This window comes from Tetranychus urticae, chromosome 2 (genome assembly GCF_039701765.1).
Source record: "Tetranychus urticae isolate SD_2017Ah chromosome 2, NJAU_TeUrti_SD_1.0, whole genome shotgun sequence".
Taxonomy (NCBI): Eukaryota; Metazoa; Arthropoda; class Arachnida; order Trombidiformes; family Tetranychidae; genus Tetranychus; species Tetranychus urticae.
In genome coordinates this window covers 28,408,186-28,428,054 of record NC_142959.1, presented here as the reverse complement: position 1 = coordinate 28,428,054, position 19,869 = coordinate 28,408,186, and the positions used below count along the sequence as shown (strand labels likewise).

The 19,869-nt window shown below is 32.0% G+C and overlaps 3 protein-coding genes and 1 long non-coding RNA gene across 4 annotated transcripts; 2 read left to right on the top strand and 2 right to left on the bottom strand.

Annotated features, from left to right (window-relative positions):
- The first annotated feature begins 45 nt into the window (after positions 1-45).
- LOC107368113 (transient receptor potential-gamma protein) lies at positions 46-15,404 on the top strand. Its single transcript, XM_015935895.3, has 9 exons — positions 46-2,176; positions 7,673-7,810; positions 7,877-8,016; positions 8,943-9,379; positions 10,279-10,352; positions 11,561-11,682; positions 12,973-13,167; positions 13,510-14,098; positions 14,174-15,404. Exons 1-9 carry the CDS (start codon positions 604-606, stop codon positions 14,380-14,382), a joined length of 3,477 nt encoding a protein of 1,158 aa, XP_015791381.1. The 5' UTR covers positions 46-603; the 3' UTR covers positions 14,383-15,404.
- On the bottom strand, positions 5,440-7,432 carry LOC107368115 (uncharacterized). The gene is made up of 5 exons (XR_016199294.1): positions 7,069-7,432; positions 6,623-6,740; positions 6,328-6,421; positions 5,918-6,255; positions 5,440-5,821 (listed from the first exon to the last, which is right to left on the bottom strand). It is a non-coding gene; the product is annotated as an uncharacterized LOC107368115 (long non-coding RNA).
- Positions 15,405-15,810: 406 nt separating the features above from the next.
- LOC149094274 (cytochrome b-c1 complex subunit 6, mitochondrial-like) lies at positions 15,811-16,394 on the top strand. Its single transcript, XM_089268384.1, has one exon. It carries the CDS (start codon positions 15,952-15,954, stop codon positions 16,240-16,242), a length of 291 nt encoding a protein of 96 aa, XP_089124510.1. The 5' UTR covers positions 15,811-15,951; the 3' UTR covers positions 16,243-16,394.
- A 47-nt stretch (positions 16,395-16,441) lies between these two features.
- On the bottom strand, positions 16,442-18,827 carry Nmt (N-myristoyl transferase). Its single transcript, XM_015935896.3, has 5 exons — positions 17,941-18,827; positions 17,708-17,878; positions 17,380-17,547; positions 17,162-17,299; positions 16,442-16,680 (listed from the first exon to the last, which is right to left on the bottom strand). Exons 1-5 carry the CDS (start codon positions 18,814-18,816, stop codon positions 16,660-16,662), a joined length of 1,374 nt encoding a protein of 457 aa, XP_015791382.2. The 5' UTR covers positions 18,817-18,827; the 3' UTR covers positions 16,442-16,659.
- Positions 18,828-19,869: the final 1,042 nt, after the last annotated feature.

Sequence of the window (19,869 nt, the reverse complement as noted above, 5' to 3'; positions counted from 1 at the left end):
TGGAACTGAGTATGTCTGAGTTTAGATCATGATGATGATCAGATTGTGTGTGCGTGTGTGAGTGTGAGTGTCTATTGGTATTCATGTTATCATGGAAACTTCACATTCTTCAAGTCAGGTTGAGAGTGAAAAATTGAAGTGAAAGTTCATTTTTGTGTTACTTTTTGTTTTGTTTCATTATTTTTCCTTTTATCAATGGACATTGCTTTTCTGGACAAATCATGTTGATTCCAATTGCAATCACTTGCGATCCTTTTCCATGAAACTCACAATTCATTCCATTTCTTTACCAATATTTACAATCTTTAAATCTTCATCATTTACCCTTTTCCTTGCTTTTATCAATCAAACTATTTATCCTCATCTCAACTCATCATTAACCCATTAAACCAGTAACAACGTGCCTAAAGTTTGGGAATTTTGTCTTTGTTTCAATCTAATTTTTTCAATGTTTCAATCATTTGTTGAATTTGCAACAATAATTGGATAACTTTTACCATCCATCCATTAATTAATCAAATTAACAATTGCCAAGTTAGTATTATCTTTATCCAATTTGGTGCAACATAATCAGTTGAAGAAAGATTGTTTGTTGACCAGAAAATGAATTTAAACAAGGAATCGCTTGAAAAATCTTTACTCGACTCTGAACTTGGATTGTCAAGTGTAATTGACTCTAAACAGCAACAATCACAGTTAACTCAACAACCACAAGTTCAACCTCAACTTCAACATTCACAAATCATTCCAATGGTTGATCCATCAGCCATCACCAATCAACAGCACCATTTCAATCGCAACATTGACCTAGCCTTAAATACAACCGGTAAACGGGCTAAGAAAATGTTTACTCCAATAGTTGATACAACCTCATCGATTGGTTCAAATACAACGATTCCCACAACCGGACTCGGTTCAGATTGCCATAGAAAGTTGGTTAAACGGAAAAGTGGTGAGAGCAAGAAAAGTCCCACTTTTGGTTCAGAGAAGGGCATTTACGGTGGCAATGTCGGTGGTCTTGGATCTCACCCTCAACACCATCACATTCACCATCACCATCACTATCAACATGGAAACCCTCATGGTGGAGTCACATCACAAGCCAGTCTTCCGTCCAATCCATATAAACCTTTAACGGCATTCGAAAAACAATATCTTCTGACTGTCGAGCGCGGTGATCATGGCGGTGTCACACGAATGATTGAAAATGCACCTGAAGATTTCAACATCAACTGCTGCGATCCATTGGGTCGAAGTGCTCTACTCATGGCCATTGACAATGAAAACTTAAAAATGATTTATTTACTGTTGGATCATGGAGCTGAGATGCGCGATGCACTTCTCCATGCAATCAACGAAGAGTTTGTCGAAGCAGTTGAACTGTTGCTCGACCAAGAAGATGCCATCTGGGAAGAGGGAGCTCCACACTCTTGGGAAGCCATTGAACGGGAAACATTCACTTCCGATATAACACCGCTCATCTTGGCCGCTCACAAGAACAACTATGAAATCATCAAGATTCTCCTTGACCGGGGCGTCTCACCAATACCCTCACCTCACGATGCTCACTGTGGTTGTCGTGCGTGTCGAGAGGCTCGAGCCCAAGACTGCCTTAGACACTCACGATCTCGCATCAATGCTTACCGCGCTTTGGCCTCACCATCACTCATTGCTCTTTCCTCCAAAGACCCAATACTAACTGCCTTTGAATTAAGCTGGGACCTTCGTCGACTCTCCTTCCTCGAACCCGAGTTTAAAACGGAATATCAAGAGTTACGTAAACAGTGTCAAGCTTTTGCAACGGCCCTGCTTGACCATACACGGACAACCCATGAACTAGATGTGCTTCTCAACTATGATCCAACCGGTGACACCTCGGATTCACATGGTAAAATGAATTTGTTGCGCCTTAAATTTGCCATTCGTTGTAAACAGAAAAAGTTTTGTGCTCATGCAAATGTTCAACAACTTTTGGCCTCCATTTGGTATGAAGGACTTCCCGGTTTCCGTCGTCGTAACATCGTCGTTCAAACCATTGAAATACTCTTGATTGGCCTTTTGTTTCCCTTCCTGTCTTTTGCTTACATTTTGTTCCCTGCAACTCGAATAGGCCAAGTAATTAAAAAGCCATTCATCAAGTTCATCTGCCATTCAGCCAGTTATGTCACCTTTTTAAGTAAGTAAACCTTTTTATGCAAAAAAATAATCAAATTAATTTCCATGGCAAAGAAAATTTCTAATCATTGAGAGAATCAACAGAATTGAATTTTACCCAAAAAAATTGATTCCCAATCAACTAACATTAAAAAAAGTGAAGCTTGAAAGTGTAATTATAAATTCGACTTTTTTGGATTCATTTCCTTTCGAAGTTCAATTATCTCAATCAAATGAGCAATAATGAATCCATATTAATTAATGTTCATCTTATCATAAATTTACTCATAAAGTATCAAGTTATCTGAAAAGAAAACAAAATTCCTTCCCAGCTGGGAGTTTCATTTCGAATCATAAATCTTTTTTGCTACAAAATTCCTTTTCACTCCAAACAAAAGTCAGAGTTTTCCAAACACCATGAAAACAGAATTGTAAAGTTTACTTTTTTCTCGATAAAATAAGACAAATTTTACTCCCAGCTTGGACTTGCCATTTGATAACAGAATAAAGACTTTTGTCAATTTTTGTTCTTCTTCATTCTTCTTCATCTCAGTTATTACATTTATCCTGACACTTAATCACATGATGTATGACCAAAAGATGAGGTAAAAAGCAATGATCAATTGAGTTTCCATGAAAATGAGTGTTGATTATGATTGAAAAATGATGTGAACATTGAAGGTTCATGAAAAGGTCAACATTGGAAATGATGGCAATGAAAAGAAGACTTTGTTTTCCTTTAATCAATTCAATAATTGACCTGAGTTACAAGCTGGTTCAATCAATAATGAAACAAAGATGAAGCTTTTAACCCAAATTCAATTGTCAACCTGAAACTAATGCATAAATGAATACAAAAAATGTTGACAACTTCATTTTATTCATTTTGTTCAATTTTTGCTTCACTTTTCCCTTTTTTCAATGAAATATTGGTTAAATTGAAAAAATTGTTTACTCTCAATATCATTAATATCAATCAATGATATTAATCATTTGCTTTTCAAGTTTACTTTTATCATTAAATTAATGTTACCATGTTAAACGATTCTCAAATATTAATTAAACTCAATGTCTTCATGTTTCTTGTTGTTGTTGATAGCATTTTTGCTTTTTGTTTTTGGGTTAAGTAATGGTTAGATGAACAATTTATCCTGTCAAGTTGAAACAAACTCTAGTCAAGATAAATGTTAACCTTTCACCTTGATAAGATATACATGAATGAATCTATTTAATAATAATTGAAATGAGTAAACTGTTTATTGTTTGCTTGAAGATAATTCAATCTAATTTACTCTTTACTGTCAACGATCAGACGAGCCTTTCAATTTAACCATTTTTCATTTAACCAACAAAATTGGGTTCCATTATAATGGAGGAAATCAATTTTTCTGGTTATAATTAAAAAGATAAATTAATCAATTTAAATTTGTGAAAAAAATGAATGAAAAATTCAAGCTTCAATTCAATTGAAATCAAAATAATACCTAAAACCAGAAAATCTCAGACTCAAATCGAGACAATTAAAGATATGAAAAGCAAATGCAAAAAGACTTGAACAGAAATAAAAAACTGTAAATATTAGATATTTGACTTTAATCAAGACAGATGCAAATTCATAATATTCATTAAATCAGCATTTGAAAACAAAATTTCATATTCTTTGGTTATGAAAATGCGAAAATTAGATTTGAAAAAAGCTTCAATGAAAATGTCTGGTTAAAGGCCAAGGTTAACTGAAATGTTTGTTAACAAATGAACCTAAATTAATGAGGTTACCAATGAAACAATTTAAGGTAAAGTGTTGCATGAGATGAGATGTTGATTAAATTGTGTTTTGTTTGTCTGATGTTACCAATGAAATAATTGACTTTCAATAATGAACCCAAAGTTGGGTTAGGATTTGTTTCTGGGTTAATCAAAATGTAATTGACTAGTTAAGAGGACAAAGCAAAATGTATTGGTAAAGATGAGTTTAGACTTAATAGTTGGGTTGAACATAATGTAAGCAAAAAATGGAGGTAAATTAGGTCTTGTCGAAAGACCAGGAAGACTGTTTAAAGTAAGGACATTTTGGAAACATATAAATTTCATTGAGATGATCAAGATGAAACTGAACTGAGTGAGCAGAGTAAATGTGAGAGGGAAAAAGGAAGATATTCAGGAATTAGGATTTGACCTGATTCGTGAAGAACCATTGTCATGTCATGCGGAACCATTTGGGAACCGATGGATGCTTCATGGTGATACAATCATGGCCCATGTTCAGGAATAATACACCTAAAAAAAGAGGAAGAAAAGATAAGTTATTAGAGTTAACTCATAAAGTGAATAATCTGATCAACATTTTTTTCCTCTCTCTTCAAAGATCCAAAAAAAAATAGGTGGACAGATCTTGATATTTAGCTGTCTTACATCATCAGTATCAGTTTCAGAGTTTCAGCATTTCAAGATTCAACTGACCAAAGAAAAGGCAGAATAAAACATTTCCTTTTTCATTGTTAACTTGCTTTGTAATCTCAATCAAAGCGACGATTAATGTTGGTGAAATGTTGGGGTAAAGAGTATTCATTTTTATCATTTCTCTGTGTGAATCCATTAAATTCACCATTTTGGGTTTACTTTTTTGTCAACAATTTTACAATGAATTGTGATGGAATCAATATTGTTTAGTAAAATTTTGTTGACATTTCAATGTGTTTATTCAGGTTTTTTTTCCTTATTTTCAAATGGTAAATTTTATTGTCCATATAACCGCAACTCTTTTTGGGTTTAATGTTACAGTTTTGCTCTTTTTTTGCTTCATTCATTTTCATGACCATCTTGATTTAATGATTTTACTGATTTACACTTTCACCTCTTATGTTGTTTGGTTAATTTAATATCAGTGATTGTTGCATTGAGCTATCTTTATGTTACCCTTATAAGTTAGTCTAATGTTGATTGTTCATTTGGGATTAATGTTGAACCTTTTTAAGCTTAATGCACTGCAATTTGGTTGGAAAGTGAATCAACCTCTAAATCCTAGACTTTTTTTCCCTTGCATTAACTGTTCATCTCTATTAAATGTGATAAATCTAGAGATTGATTCAGCTTGTGTTCATCTAAAACCAATAGTTAATCAGGATAATTTAAACAACATTTGCTGATTTGAGAGTCGCAATTATACAATGATTGGGATAAAATTGAAAGTCGATTCAAGTTGTTGGCTCTAATGTAAAATGATAACATTTCATGTTACCATGTTACTATTATCAGGATGGAATGAATTTTGAATAGATAATGGTGAAAAAGAGTTAAATTGTTATATTTGCTTTTTAAACAAAAAGCTTCTTAACGTACAAAACTTGTTTCCTGTTTGACTCTTTCCCTTGCTCTGCTGAATTCAACTCATCTAACCAGAACTTTGATCTTCATGTGCATTAACACTTTTTTTTGTTTATGAAAAAATTTATAATCATTATGGTTCAGTAATCGGGAGACTTCCTTGAAAAATATCCATCATTATGCACAAAATGGTAATGATGACAACAATGGCTCTTCAGGGTTGATTCTTGAAAATCTTTATCTCTTTAGGGTTGAAATTTGAATTGATGTATGTGATTGTTGGCCAACAAAATGGGATCATCATTTGATATTTAGGCAGCATATCCATCATTTTACTCTTATCCTGTTTATTGCAGTTTAAACAAGCAATTTGAAAATAAGATTAATTGTTTTAAGAGGTTATAATAATATAATTAGCGTGTTGGTAATTTACACTTACTTTGAAATCATTAGAGTTTAACGATTAAAGTTAACTTTAACCGATTTTATGGCCAAGAATCAGATGAATTTGATCAATTACATTAACTACAGTTATAGGTGGGTTTAATTCTGGTTTTTTATGTTAATCTGTTTTAAACATTTTGCCTGTTCCTTGAGCTCCATTTAATCGCCTCGGATTCTGTGGTAATCTGGTTAACTGGTTATTTCCATTGAAAGTGTTGGGAAATGATGGCTGTCCCATTGGCAAAGTGTCAAAAATTAATCTTCATTACTTGATCATCTCGGCTGCATTTAGACAGATTGTTTATGAATCGAGTATCAGATGATTAAAGAGAACTAAAGGAGAAAAGGAAAAAAATAGAAACATTAACTTTTACAATTCTATGGAAAATCAAAGCTTATTTTTACCTTCAAGAATGTTCACCATCATCTCCATCATCGTGTTTGTCATCACCATCAAGGTTATTAAATATAAATCAATTTAACCATCATCAATCAATATCTAAATAGTTTTGCATAAAGTTAACCATAAAGATGCATTATTTTCATCAAAGTCAGAAAATATGAGATGATTTATAATTGTTTACGGTTATAAACAACACATTTGAAATATGAGAATCAGCAATTCAGGAATTCCTTGAGGCTTTGTTTGTTGTTAAACGGTAGTATCTTGGGAAGCATCAGGATAAGAATAGTTATTTACCAGAATGAAAAGGTTCCATCAGTTGATTAACAGTTTAATAAAATTAGTGACTCCAGAATGGTGACCATTTTGTATAGTTTGACTGTTGCATGTTACCAGTTTATCACATTAAGAGATGCTAGGTAAATAATGTAAAGGTTAGTTAATAATTGAGATTGGATGAACATTATGAGTATACACTCATACTGTACATTGTGTATGTTTCAATGAAGTGGTCAAGTTGAAAGGAAGAGGAAATGGTAATTGTCAGGTTGATAGATGTTTTATGTCAAAGTAAATAAGAGTTCAATGTTATCGTTAAATATTCACATGGATTTAAAACATTTCCGTCAACCATTAATCAAAAGGTACTACACACCAAATTAATAGGTAAAAACCACTCATTAAAAAATCACTGAAAATAAGTTGTCAAAAAAATAAAAATAGCTTAAGCTTATATCGCTTACCTAACGATCGACATCCAACGGGAAACCCTCCATTTGAAGATTACATGTATGTGTGATTGAAACGACATGTATTGAGCATCATTGACAGGGGAAATAGAAATTTAACTTCAATGAGTTATTTAATCAACCATTTTTTGGATAAGTATTTAATATGGAAGACATTTCATGAAAGTGTTTGCTTTCAACAGTCAAGAAGCTCAGTAGTCTTCTTGTACTTGAATTAACTGGTTTGAAATGAAAATAGTTGATGGAGGTGTTACTTCTCAATACAATCATCGGGTTCTCAGATTATTCAATTATTGATTAGTCACAGATGAAAAATAAATTGATATTAATTTAACAAAATTATACAAAACAAATAAACAAGAAACAATCAATCGCAAAAATTTTCTTATGTCGCCATCTTCTGAAAAGAATGGCATTAATTAAAAAGAAAGAGATTAAAATCCTTTCTTTAATTAATAGAAAGGGTTCTGCTTCTTTCTTGTGAAATGGCGCTTAATACTGTTGAATGTTATTACTTAAGACTTTGCTTTAAAATGTGATAATCAAGTTATTAGTTTAATTGTGTATTTATTTTGTTTATTGTTCTTTTAATTTTCAGTATTACTGGCTTTGGCTTCTCAAAGGATCGAGACAAATGCATTTGATATTTTTGGTGTTTCTTCAAAAGAAGAAGCTATTACTAAACGTGGAGCTCCTCCAACCTTAATTGAGCTTATGGTTTTAGCCTGGGTTTTAGGTAAGTAATTTTCATTTGAAGCACAGACATCAAATTGTCATGAAAATCTCTGTTTTCCCGTTCTAGGTTTAATTTGGAGTGAAATAAAGCAACTCTGGGAGCTTGGCTTGATGGACTACCTCAGTGACATGTGGAACATATTAGATTTTATTACTAATTCACTCTATGTGGCGACAATTGCATTAAGAGTCATTGCCTACACACAAGTAAGCATTCAACCTATTCATTAATATTATTTCTCAGAATTGAAGATTCATTTCACCTAACTGTGGAAACCCTTTGAAATTGAGTTTCGCTTCAACAACTTTTGCTTGAAACTTTTTTTCACCACTAAATAGGTTGAACATGGGTTCCTCATTTCTGAGATTTAAAAAGAAATAAAGGAGTTTGCTTTCCTCAAGTGCTTTTTCATTATCTTTGGGAATTACTTTATCAATTGAATCTATTGGCAGCTTGAACATCTATCTTATTATTTTAGCGTTAGTAAACATTGTTACAAAATGGTTTTATTGCATCTAATAATGGTGCTAATAAATTGGTTAACTTTATCCCTTTATTATTATTATTTCCTGTTGCAATAAACATAAATTTGATTCCAACCATAATAGTCTAGTCTAAAACAAATTCTTGTGAGGAAACCAGCTAAAGCGAGAATAGTTAAGTTCAATCAGTTTAGATATGGAATAGTCTTTGATTGATTGAAGCACTTCTATTTTTTCATAAATTTTTTGCTTTCTTTATTGCTTCGTAATTTTTTCATCAACAAAATAATTCACTGAGGTTATCACCCTCATTTTGCCTCCCAGCATAAACATGATAATAAAAATTAACACATGAAAATAATTTTATTAATAATAAAAGGATGCAAAAAAAAGTGTGAATAGATCGAAGAGAAAATGAATAAGATGAAAAGTGAAATGCTGACAGATTCATATTTCTACGATAATGAAAAGCCTTAAACTTGCTTATCAAAAATCTATCAATAGGGACTGATTGATTGATGAAAATGAGTTGCTATAAGAAGTATTTCAAATTTAAGTTGATGAAAGTTTATATGAAATATGAGTGAAACTTTTTTAGTATAAAATTTTGAGGATTCCATACTAATAATTAATGTCTTTGATCGTTTCAGGTACAAAAAGAAAAAACAATGCACACTGGAACTGCCCTTTTACCTCGTGAATCTTGGCATGAATTTGATCCCATTCTACTGGCTGAGGGACTTTTTGCCGCTGCCAATATATTCAGTTCACTCAAACTGGTTTATATTTTTTCCGTCAATCCCCACCTGGGTCCACTTCAGATAAGCCTTGGACGCATGGTTGTGGACATTTTAAAATTTTTCAGCGTCTACATTTTGGTACTTTTTGCCTTTGCCTGTGGTATGAATCAACTTTTATGGTACTATGCGGACATGGAGAAACAAGTGTGTGACAGTGGAAGCCGCAATGCAACAATCAATGTTAATAGATTAGTTATTACCGGACCAATCAGTGGAACTGGTTTGAATAAAACATTTGTGCCCAAATCAGCAGCCGAAGCCTGCCTTACATGGAGAAGGTTTGCCAAGTAAGGAAATATAGAAGCGAAATATTCTAAATTCATTTGAAACATTATTAATATTTTTATATTATATTTCCTGTTCTCATTTCTAAAACTCACTCCTCCATGCTTGCTTCTAAGTTTCCTCTTTCTGTCTTGACATTATTTTTTGCATTGTAACTTACAAATAACCTGAAAACCTTTAACCTTATGAAAAGCACTTGCACATGGAAACATATAATACAACGTAAAATCAATTCAAGTTAATTTAATCAATCAATTACTCTTGTCCAATAATAGTCTAAATCTATTTAGAGTAAACTCTTACTGCACTTTCTTGCTCTTATTGTTTTCATTGTTGCTACTTTCAGCTAAAATCAGTTATTCTGTACATTACAATTACTTTAATGGTCAGATGAGCATGAAAAACATGAAAGATTCAACTATTGGAAATAACTTTGAGCTCACAGTAAAAAATTGTAAAAACAATCTTTGAGTTTACTTTTACCACAAAACTACCTTTATTTTGACCATTAAATTTAAATTGTAATCGTTTAAACATTTTACAGAAAGAAACAATTGATTGATTAACAAAGATTAATGACCGTTCCTACTTTTTTTCATGTTAACCCGTTTTCCCTGCTTTCTTGTCCTCGAGTCACTTTTTTCATCTCATTCTCATCAAATAAGACTCTTCCTCAATCAGAATTAATTCTGTTCCCATGAGATAATGTCCTCTGATAGATGATATTATCTGTTCATCCATTCCTATTCGACCCTATTAAGGTAACACCCAATATAGATGAATAAGAAAACGTTTCTTTTTTTCTTGGTTATTGGGTCATTTCAATAATATTTCCTCAATAATTATCTCAAATGATTCATAATAATTATAACTCACCTCTTGACCTTATCTTTCTTTCTAGTCTATTTGAATCAACACAGACACTTTTCTGGGCAAGTTTTGGTCTCATTGATCTGGAAAATTTTGAATTAACAGGTAAGCAAATGACAAATGTATCACTAATTACTAATATTCATCTGATTCTACTCTAGATTATGTACACGTGAAAGTTACTTCAAGTTAAATTTCAAACGAATGAATCGCCACTTGTTTGTTCATTATCATTAGGTCACTTTGAGGCTCTCTGGTTCATGATATTTCATTGATTTTGAGGAAAGTGAAAATTCTGATCACACACACATCCAGTTTAACCATGTAAACAATAGTAGGAAGGAAAAGCAAACCTCACCCTTTATTATTATCATTCCTATTATAATGTTAATAATAAATTGTTGACGGGGAGTTGACCAAATTAAATTATTAATCTTTCTTTTCATCTTCAGTTATCTTCTTGTTTTCCCTTTTCTTCCTATTCTACCTTTCACTTTGTTATTTTCATTCAAATGAATGATGAACTTTTCTTTTCTCGGGTGGAGACTAACATTATTAAATTCATCCCCCAACGTTTCATATCATGGACTGAATGGAGTCAATCTTCCGTGTGTGAAGTGTAATTAACCTAATATTTTGTTTTCAGTCAAGAATCATTTACCTTTTTCCCCATTAATCTACTTTGTATTCATTTGCATTTCAATTTCAATTAGTTGTAATTTTAAATATTTCAAGTATCCTTAATGAACCGTTTCTAATTATCCTTTTCAAGTTCAAATTTCACTTTTCAATTTTTCACCAATTTCAAGTTTTATTCAGTTATAAATTGCAAATTTTTTTCTCATCAGCTTCCAATGATCGACACATGAATATATTCATGAATTTTGATACCTTGCAGTCTTTAAATTTGATTTTGTTGTATTATCATTTTTTGATAGATTTTCATCTCGAATCATCTTATTCACTATAAATCAATATCAATCCATTCAAATGATTTTACCTCTTTTACAGTCAAAAAACGTTTTTCAATTGAATTTGATATAAATGATGAACAAATTACCTTAAGGTGAAATGAAAGGTGATTCAAATTGTTTGCCTATTTGTTTGGAGTACCTTTTACAAGCATATTAAATTGGAGTTTTACTTTCAACCAAAAAGCTTAACAGTTAATATTTGTTTTCCAGAGGATACATGAACTTATTTAATATTTATGATAGCGATTAATTGCTGATTTTCTATTATCTATTCTATTCAATACTATTCATCTATTTTTTACTAATCTCATGTTATTTTATCCTTTTCATCCTTTCCAGGTATACAAGCTTATACTCGATTCTGGGGACTTTTAATGTTTGGATGTTACTGTGTGATCAATGTTCTTGTTTTACTTAACCTTCTAATTGCCATGATGAACCATTCCTACCAAATAATTAGTGTAAGTATTAACAATTAAAGAGTACAAAATTACAATGGATTGCTAAACAAGTATGCTGTTAGCCACAAGCACACAATTGAATGACAAAGTATCACACATTGTACATTGTATTTGCTTTTACACTCTGATTATTGATTTTGGTTAGTTACAGGTTATCTGGAAAGGTTATTGCTATTATGAAAATGGTTGAATTAAAGCAACCAAAAATGATTGTTAATTAACTGTTAACAATGAGCATAGTTAAATGTTAACAAATTAACTGTGCATTTTGTTTAAATTGAATGAAAATTGATTAAACGGTTAAACAATTTGATTCCAATAGCATTTTGATTGAGGCAAAAAAAGAGTTGTAACATTACCTTTCCTTTTTTTGTGGACAATCAATTTATCATTGACCTTTGTTAACCTAAACTTCCTGGTTCATTTCAATATTCAGTTTAACCCCTTTTTTTCTTTACTTTATTAGAGTTATCAACCTCATCATTGGTCCAAGCTATTAATCAAACTGAATTACCTTTAATCTGTCCAAGTTTATCAATCAAAGAACAGGCAATTGATTGAATCAAACACTCTTTTATGTTAAATCAAAGGCAGCTTCAGATTTGAACATTTACGAGTCAGATAGCTTATTAACATTGAATGAATCATGATACAATATTTATCTTGTCAAATTTGTGTTTACAATTAATCGACTCGTCAGACAATTAGCTAAATTGAATCTTGACCACATCTGACAATTTTCCTGTCCATTTGTTAAACCACACAAGCTGAATGTTTTAAGCTTTGTCTCAACTAATCAAATTCAAGACCCACGAGAGTTTAAATAAGGTTTTGTTAATAAAACCAGTAACTTTCGTTAATTGACAAGAATCGATTGGCTAGATTTTATTGATTATTTCTAATTACATTGACTAGAGATGAGTAAAATGAGGATAACCAATTGTTCCAATTTTGTCCCACTTTTAGGGTTAGCTCACAAAAATTAGACCTTTTGGTCAATTATTAACATATCATTTTCTCAATAATTGCCTCAATTAAATTAACTCAAACTCAACCATTCATTCAATCAATTTTGATGAACACAATGTATTAATATTATGGTTAGATTGAAGTGCTTGTTTCATTGTTGAATCAGCTGTCTACTCCATAGAAACACTTATTTAGGCTTGTTTAGGTATCAATACATGTGTATCTAATTAAATGTGGTTTTCTTGTGCTCTAATTATTCAAATTGATTCAAAATGTACATTCCTTTCCATTAATGTGTTATTCATCTATTAAATCTATTAGGAGCAAGCAGACACTGAATGGAAATTTGCAAGAACCAAACTGTGGATGTCTTATTTTGAAGATGGTGCGACGGTTCCTCCTCCATTCAATGTAATTCCAACTCCTAAATCAATGTATTATTTAATCAGATGGATATTTAAAAAGTTTTGTGCACAAACACGATTTGCCAAGAATGAAGCTCTCAAAACAATTAGGGTATGTCAATTTATTTTCAAACCTTAAGGTTCAATAATTTTCATCATTTTCCCTTTTTTCCATAAATAAACTGTATTTTCATTGTAATATCTAATTATACTTGAACTAGAATCAATCAATACATTGAGCAATCTTATTCAGATGATTATCTACTAGGACTAATAATCATCTCCAAGTATCAATCATAAGTTTTTCAGCTGATCAGTTCGTTTTATATATTGTAATACTTTGAAAATACAGTTGAATAAGTTCTTCTTCTCACCTAGCTTTTGTTTACATTATTGATTTATTTTATTGATTATTTATTTTGTCTGTTTTTTTTTACTTATCTCATCGTAACAGAGGAAAGCTCGACAAGCATCAGAACGTGACTATCGTTATCAAAATGTTATGCGATTATTGGTTAGACGGTACATTACAAATGAACAGAGAACGGCTGAAAGACAGCGCGGTGTTACAGAAGACGATTGTAATGAAATTAAACAAGATATTTCGGCTCTTCGTTATGAAATAATTGACCTACTTGGACGTGATAAAACCGCATCAGGGACAAATCTTGCTGTTGGGCGAAAGGGTCGCCAGAGAGAACGGAGGTTAATGAAAGGCTTTGACCTTAATTTTCTCTTTATGGAGCCTACAGCTAGTTTTGATGAAGATGTCTATGATTTTGAAGATCTTGACTGTAATCAGCCAATGGTTAAATCTAAATCATCACGGAGTCGATTTGTTCGCCTGGCTCGTGGCTTAGCTGGTAAACGAAGTCGTGGTAATAACCGTTGGAAACAGCTTATTGAAGCCACTCGAAGTAAAGTAATGCCTTTCTCTCGGAGCTCAGAATCAGTCAACAGTGAGCCATGTGGAGATAATTCCAAATCAAGTGCAGTTCCAGCAAATTTATACAGAAGCCCGAGACCAGGCAATTTGCCTACCGGTAAGTTGAGCTCATAGAAATTTGAATTTCTTTTCAATCTTCTTATCTAATTATTTTTCTTTTTCTTTTCAATAGCTCAAAGTTTTGATGCTAATGTAAGGCGAAACATATTTGCCAAGAAAATTACATCATTTTTAAAGGAAGAATCTTTAACGGCTGAAAATGATGAAGAAGTAGAAGTGCCCAAACCAACGAAATCAGAAGAAGTTAATCAACCTCGAACAGAAGCAAGCAGCCAAGTGATAAGTGTTTCTCACAATAATAATCGTAAAGAATGGATTTGAAACGAGTGATCTTTTTTTATTTTTATTTCAAAATTATTTCCAAACGAAACTTGACTTTTATTAATTGTTTAAATACTCTTTCGTCAAATGGTTGACAGTAAAAAGCTGTAAAATTATTTTATAAACTGGCCCGATTGCACAAATTCAAAGTATTAAAATTTGGAGGAATCTGAATCAAAGCGTGAGAAGAACAATCAAGTGCACAAAGAAAATTGAAAGAAATTTAATTTAATCAAACCAAATGTAAACCATATGATATTTGATCAACATTTCCTGTTCTGTTTCAAAGCGCCTCCTTAATTGCAATTATTTTTTTCTGTTACCCATTTAAATTGATGGTGAAGAGTAACTGGAAGATTCAATCTTAAAGACAATGGATTTAATGTGCATTAATCAAAAACCACTGATCATTCCTTGACTGAAATTGGTTCAATCAACTAAATTGGAATGACAATTGGAAACAATCAAATTAGACTGATCAAATTAAAAATTTGATCTTACTAGTCATTAATTAATCATTAAAACAGTTTAATGTCTAGAAGAAGCAGAAAAACGATATAATTTGTTTGTTAATTCGTTTATAATTTGGCCTTAGCAAATAACTTCTGGAAATCAGATCATAGTTAAAGTAACCTGATATTAATGAAATTAATACCAAGGAAGGAATGAAGAAAATTGTTTATCATCCAACCACAAAACAGTCATCGAACCTGTTAGATGTACAAAAAAGTGCCGTTAACCAAAAATGATCACAAATTAGTGGAAACATTTAAAGCTGGCTGAGAATATATAATTTATTGATTACATCGAAACGATTTAACAGTATTGACGATTTGATAGTATGAAGCTATGAAATCGTAAAGTAAATTTGTATCTTTATTCATCAAAACTGTGAATTTAAATAACACTTTGAATGCATACGATTGAAGGTGAAAATTGTAAAATTAAACCAAACGAAATAAGTTATGTAATTTTTGTATTTAAAGGTTGATTAAACAATTAAAGATGATTCAAGTTGCGTATAGCTTGTGTTGATAATTTTATTACTGAATTGAAAACCCATTTTGCATCCGAAAAAGTTTAAATAGATAAATCATGATTACTTGAAATCAGAGAAAATATTCAAATGAAACTAGAAATTAGATTGAAATTTAGCTCAAATAAAAATTTGAATCGAATGTTATTTCAATATTTAATGATTGATTATCGAGTAATGGGGCGAAATACAATCTGAATATTTCCACGGTTTTAAAGAAAAAATGAGATATTCAAGATTTATTCATTAATTTCAATTGTTATTTTAATCCTGCAATGAAATAATTTCGTTAAATTTTTATTGTAATATCAAGTTTCGATTAATTGCTTTAGGATCGATACTTGGTAAACAGATCGTACTTATGAGATTTTCCCTCAAATAAAATGGGTTTTGCTTAAATTGAACTCTGTTCAAGGTGTCATTGGAATTGAATCAGCTTTTGATTCTGTTTATTTATAAATAATTTTTTTGCTCTTGCTAATTGTTATCAAATTTTAATTTTACGATACCCTTTAATACATTAGTAACTCACGATGTTTAAATTTGTTCCCAGCTTGCGATCTATGATTCGGACAAATGTGAAGGAAAGGATAACCGTTCATGCTGAAGAGCCTGAAGAAGAAGAGGAACTTGTAGACCCATTGGATACTCTTCGAGATAAATGTAAACCTCATTGCAAGGAATTGCAAGCAAAGATGGACACCTGTAATATAAGGGTTCGATCGAAGAAAGAAACTACTGAGAGTTGTTGGGAAGAGATGATGGACTGGATGCATTGTATTGACCATTGTGCATCTAAGGATCTCTTCAAGTATTTAAAGTAACCTGTATCTTAGAAATAAGCTTCACTTTGTCCTTAAAAACCTTTATTCTCTATGAAATATGTTTAGATAATTTTGTCTTTTCGTTTGCCTTTTCAAGCTTGATTTCTTCACTTGAATTGGTTGTTATTAAAGTTATTAATTGGTAAACTGAATCAATCGTGTCAACCCTATTGTGAATCAAGTAGCTCGGTAGTCATGGTGAAACTTTCAAAAAGAGTTTTATTTATCGGTGGATTAAATTAAAATTGCTGTAAGCATTACACAGTATATCCAAATTGATATTAATTTAATTTTTCAGCAACAAATCGATTTTAATAAAGTTCTGATGTTGATATCTTCCGACAACTTAATTTCTTGACGTCTCGGACATTCTACAAATGTTATCAAACCTAATTTTAACCATTATTATATCCATACTCATTGTAATACTAGACCAATCTGTGGGATAAAAGAAAAACGTAAACAAAGAAAAGTTAGAAAACAATTCGATTTCCAATAAACAAAGATACAGAGTATAACAAAATATGAAAGGCTTTTCGAATTTAGAGAGCATCTTGCCTAAAAGTTCAATTGCTATCGAAGTGTCAACTTTTTGAAGAGTCTTACAGTCGATTCCAATTGATTACAATATAAACCATGTGTTGAGGATGAGTCTGAATAAACAAATCGCTTTCTCTGTGGGATTCAAACATAGTGACAAACAGTTGACATCAACAAAAATATTGATATCACGATCTATCCGATAACATTTGTCCTGTTTGCCGCAAAAACTATTCTGCCTAATACCTGATATTAATCGAGAGCCGCAGATTTTTTGCCATACAGGTTAAGTGAATGATGTATTCATTCGATGTATACTCTGTATCAATATCTGAGATAGTTCTGTAACGAATATTGCAGTACAACTACAAACAATTACCTTTTCAGGCGTGATAGAAGGACACTTCCAATTGTAGAGGTAATACTGAAGGCTTCCATCACCTTTTCCAAATTTCAGATTTTCTAGAAACTTTTGATTTTCCATCAAATCAAGAGCATTGAACACATCATGATCGGCCTAAGATAAAAGAGGCATAGGAGAATGATTAGATTAAAATACCAACGTGAAGCACAAAATTTGTTATCAGTGTAGCTTACATTTTTTGCTATAATCAATGCATCTTGCATAAGATCTCGCAAATCAACGTCTGGTGATGGTACATTATAAAAAGAATAAGCAGCTTTAATTGATTTATATGTTGGATGGTGCATCACGGTTGAAGGCAACGTATAAAAGCTTGTGAAGCCTACAATTTGGTTGTCTTTCTGCAAAAAAACATGGAACAAATGAAAATGTATTAAAATAAATTCAAAATTGCATACTTGATGAATTGAACTTCAATCAAGAAACTAGGGATAAATTCAAACGTAATTAAAGCATTAAATGTGAACGCTTTAATACAGAATGAATAATGATTAAGCTTACTTCAACAACATAACTATCAACGACTTCATCTCTTGGCATGAACCAGTGAGTGCACTCTTCAATGGAGAACTGAGGAGCTAGGGCAAACTGGCGAAGATAATCATTGAGTATTTTCTTAACTTTTGGTATATCTTTTTTTTGAAGCTTCCTAAGTCCAGGCAATTTGGGATCCTAAAGGATAAATGAGAAATTCGATTAGATAAAGGTTACCGGGAAAATCAAAATATACTTACTGCAGGTAATTTATAAAGCTTGATTGTTCTCGCCATTGTCATATTTCTGGTTAGATGGCTGAACTTGACTTCAATCAATTTCTTTGGGTTTAGAGATCGATGCCAATAACGGCATGAACCAACAGGCTTGGGTAATACAACACCAGCAGTATAAATTGCTTGGAAAATACCATGCAGATTAACTCGTCGAGTAATTTCTCTAATCAAAACTGGAGCCATTCTTTTGGACCGCAATTTCTTGTGCACGCAGAGGAAATTTATTTCAACCATTTTGATTGCATTTTCATAGAGATGGATGGTAGCTGGAATTGCACTTATGAAACCAACCAGTTTATTATTCTTGACTACTCTAACTCCACAATGCCAATTTTGGACCCAATGAGGTGGTTTAAGAGCCCATTTCAGAAATTGAGGCGAATAATCAAATCTAAACATGTTGTCATCATCTTCCACGTAATTCTCGTTTAATAAAGTATAAAGTTCTTTGAGCTGGTCATCATTCTCAATATCAAGCGTATCCCATTTGAATCCATCTAGTAATCTATAAGGCTCTTTCTTTATTTGGTCATTAGATTTGTCTGCTTCTATAGGCTCTGAGGAAGTAACTTCTTCGTCTAGTTTAGGAACAGGTTGCGTTTGCCAGAATTCATATTTTCGTTTATCCTCATGAAGACACAACTGTTGAAGTTGACACAAGTTTGCATCATTTTGTGTAGCTGTTGCTGTTGCTGTTGTGGTCGATGTTGTTGTTGTTGTTGTTGTTACTGTTGAGGAAGATGAAGAAACACATGAGACAGTAGGAGAATCAGATGGTGATGATAAAGTTGAATCACCATTATCATTTGTTTGTAAACCCTCTGAAGACATCTTAAACATAGACTAAATGAAGACCAAATGAAAATAGTGTTTAGGCGATTAATTTTTTTTGAGTAAAAGTATCGATACTTTGCCGATAATACTCGATACCAGTCAAACGAGTAATCAGTATCGCGATTCGCGAAAACCAAATGATTCAAAATAGGGAAACTGCGTTTGCGCACTCAGCGTTTGTCGTCTTGTAGCCACATCTAGTGAGGAATAACAATTAAAATAAATTACAACCAATTTAATAATTGAAGACCATAAAATCCATAATATATACTGAAAGCCAAATGAATAAAATAAATGCAAATGAAAGAAAGATCTACAATTAAATGCTCGATTTGAATCAAAATGGTGAATGACAGAAATAAGGAAAGTTTGTATCAAAAGATGGCGCTTATGTGAGTTAAAAACAAGTAAAAATGTTTTCGCTGTTGGAAAGAAACGCTAAAAATGAATGAATGTAACTTGCTTGATGAACCAATGAGAGAAGTGAAAGATGATGAAGAAAAAGGTTCAAGATAAAAAGGAAATGAGCAAAAAAGTGAGAGAGATTGAGGTTACTTGTTTATGTTGAAGAGACTGTAAAGATGGAGGCTAATTGAGTGAGTAGAAGGGAGCAGGTAAAGGAATAAAAGCTAAAAATGAAAGAAGAAATGAAAGGAAAGGAAAGAAGGAGATAAAAAGAGAAGATCAATGAATAAACAGAACAGAGGGGGAGGAAAAGAAAAGGTTTTTTCATGAAATGTTGCTGAAATTAAAAACAAGTCCCGTAAAGCATTAACAATGAAGAGAGATGATGAGTGAGATGAGAATTAAGGAGAATAAGAGAGTTAAAGAGATGGAATAGAAAGGGAGAGAGAAAGAGAAAGAGAGAAGGAATAGAAGCAAGACTAGTTTCGAGGGAGCAAAGAAGGTTAAGAGTAAGATAAAGAGTAACTTACGAAGTGAGGCTTGAAAAAAATTATTTAGTGAGACCAGTCGACCAATGAGAGAAGTGAAAGATGATAAAGAAGAGACGATGATGATGATGATGATAATGGAAAGATTCAAGATAAAAAGGAAATG